This window comes from Penaeus vannamei, chromosome 15 (assembly GCF_042767895.1).
Source record: "Penaeus vannamei isolate JL-2024 chromosome 15, ASM4276789v1, whole genome shotgun sequence".
Lineage (NCBI taxonomy): Eukaryota > Metazoa > Arthropoda > Malacostraca > Decapoda > Penaeidae > Penaeus > Penaeus vannamei.
The window spans coordinates 29,880,417-29,882,916 of NC_091563.1; the positions used below are offsets into that span (position 1 = coordinate 29,880,417).

Genomic DNA, 2,500 nt, shown 5'->3' on the forward strand with positions numbered 1-2,500 from the left:
GAGGAAAAATTATGAAGAAGTGAATAGTGCGTTATGCCAATTGAAAGACTTTGTGTGGTGTGGGCTGGAGGAAGTGCGGGAAGAAGCACGACGCCATAATGATGATGCATGCAGTGCCCTAAGGGAAGTGACAGAAAGGGAAATGCAAGCTTGTCGGGAAGAAATCAGTGCACTACAGCTGGCGTTGAAGGAGCAGAGCACTACCATGGATAGACTCCAGGAGAGGAAAATGGAACCCCCGGAAGAGGAAAGGCTGCCGAAGGACGTGTGCTCTGATCCTGGTGAGTGGATGGCAGGGCAGCGTGATTTACCTGTGGGTGCCAGCTGTAAACGTGAGACGGAAAAGGCGCGAAACCGGACCGTGACGTCACCACGACTTGCCAATCAGCTGTCATTTCTCTCTCATGACCTCACCCCACCTCTCTCTCCTGCACCTGCATCAGGTAATCAGTTCACCCCTCTGCACTCTCCCGCGTCTCCCGTGCCACAGTGTCTTTAAGCCTCCCCTCATGACTGCCAGCGATGGAGGAAACCATCTGAGTTTGATGGGAAGGTAGCCTGGGAAGCCTACCTGGCTCAGTTTGAGCTCCTGGCAGGCGCTCAAGGCTGGGACGACAATGAGAAGGCTTTGCAGCTCGTTTCTGGTCTTCGTGGGGTAGCACTGGAAGTGCTGGCTCATTTAACTTCACAGCAGCGAACAGTTTACTCCCATGTGGTGGGAGCGCTCCAACGGAGGTTCGGCCATCCCCATCAGGCTGAGGTGTACCGGTTCCGCCTTAAGGCCAGGGTGCGAGCCAGGGGTGAGTCTTTTCCTCAGTTGGCTCAGGAGTTAGAGACGCTCGTCCGCCACGCCTACCCCGCCGCTGCCGAGGACATGGTGACCGTCCTGACGCGGGATTATTTTGTAGACGCGCTGCAGGATCGGGAGCTGCAGTTATACATCAAGCAGGCACACCCGGAGGACGTGCAGGTAGCTCTGGCGAGGGCACTGGAGCTGGAGGCGTTCCTGCGTACTTCAGTATTGGGCGCTGCAGTGGAGGTGCAACGAAAATTTTACCCTAATAGAGAGTCGGGCCCGGCGCACCCAAGTGGGGGAGTCGCCCGTGGAACAGTCTGTTGCTACCCAGCGAGTGAGTCTGACAGGCTTCCAGGGTATCTGCTGGAGGTGCGGTAAGAAGGGGCACCGCCGGAGTGACTGCCCGAGGGGACGGCGGACGCGTTCCCTAGAAAGGAAACCAATTTCTGCCTTCCAGCCATGCTGTGCGAGCTGTGGGCGTTACCGCTATTTCTCAGTTGCCTGCACTGCCTCTAAAGACATGCAGGTGGGAAACGAGGAGGGGCTGGATGCGGGGGCCAACAGCCAGCCCACGCTCATCGGGTCCCACACAGTGTAATCTGTCGCCGTGCAGCCGCTCCAACGGTCCATATAAGAGGAACCATGGATTGGAAGCCATGTCAAATGATAGTGGATACGGGCGCTGAGAAAACCATCATGCGCCCCGATGTGTTAAATGCGAGAGACTATCATGAGGAACCAAAACAACTCTGTGGGGTCACGGGGCACTGTACGCCACTCAGGGGACCAGTTGAGGCACGACTCGGTGTGGGTGGCAGTGAGGAGGTACTGCCTGTGTATGTCGCCGAGATGGCGGACCCTTGTTTTTTGGGAATTGACTACCTTATGCAGATTGGAGCGTGTATCGACCTGAAGAAACGGAAACTAAGGATAAGAGAAAAAGAAGTGCCCTTGTCTCTCGGCGTCGCTCCAGCAGAGGTAGTGATGGCTGAGCGTGTGCATATTGCCTCGGACACAGAGCCTAAAGTGACCTTTGAGTTGTCTGGGAAGTTAGAAAATCATGACCGCATGACCGAGTCCATAGAACCATTGGAGCAAGCAGACGACAGCGAGGAGGTAACCTTTCAGAAAAGACTACCTGGAAATGAGGGGGTGGTTAATGATGTTTCCCTTCCTGATCACATGACTGATCTGGCACGGAGTGCCATACATTTTGACCATCAGCAGCAAGATAGGTTAAGAGGCACCCTGATGAGGTATGCTGATGTGTTCAGCGAGGGTGACCTCGACCTGGGCCGTACAGGACTTGTTCAGCATCACATTAGAACAGGAGATGCTCTGGCTATTAAACATGCCCCTCGGAGAATTGCACCAGCCCGGCGTGAGGAGATGCAGCATTCTGTGATGGAGATGGAGGCACAAGGGGTTGTTGAGCGGTCTGACAGTCCATGGTCATCTCCTGTCGTATTAGTGACCAAGAAAGACGGGACCAAGCAGTTCTGTGTGGACTATAGGTCACTTAACAACGTGACAGCAAAGGACTCTTACCCCTTGCCACGTATGGATGACACGCTGGACGCTATGGCCGGCGCTCGTTGGTTCTCCATGCTAGACTTAAAATCTGGCTGCCACTAGGTGGAGATGGCAAGGGAGGATAAAGCTAAGACAGCCTTCTCTTTTGGGGCTGTGGCAGTTCACTGTTAT

General features: G+C 54.7%; 1 protein-coding gene across 1 annotated transcript in view; it reads left to right on the forward strand.

Annotated features, from left to right (window-relative positions):
* LOC138864161 (uncharacterized) overlaps window positions 1–1,394 on the forward strand; it is a 1,594-nt gene extending 200 nt beyond the window's left edge. Inside the window, exons 1-3 of the mRNA XM_070130218.1 lie at window positions 1–281; window positions 501–1,033; window positions 1,068–1,394. The exon at window positions 1–281 is cut by the window's left edge and continues 200 nt beyond it. Coding sequence (XP_069986319.1) covers window positions 1–281; window positions 501–1,033; window positions 1,068–1,394 — 1,141 coding nt within the window. The remainder of the gene's footprint in view (window positions 282–500; window positions 1,034–1,067) is intronic.
* The last annotated feature ends 1,106 nt before the right edge of the window (window positions 1,395–2,500 follow it).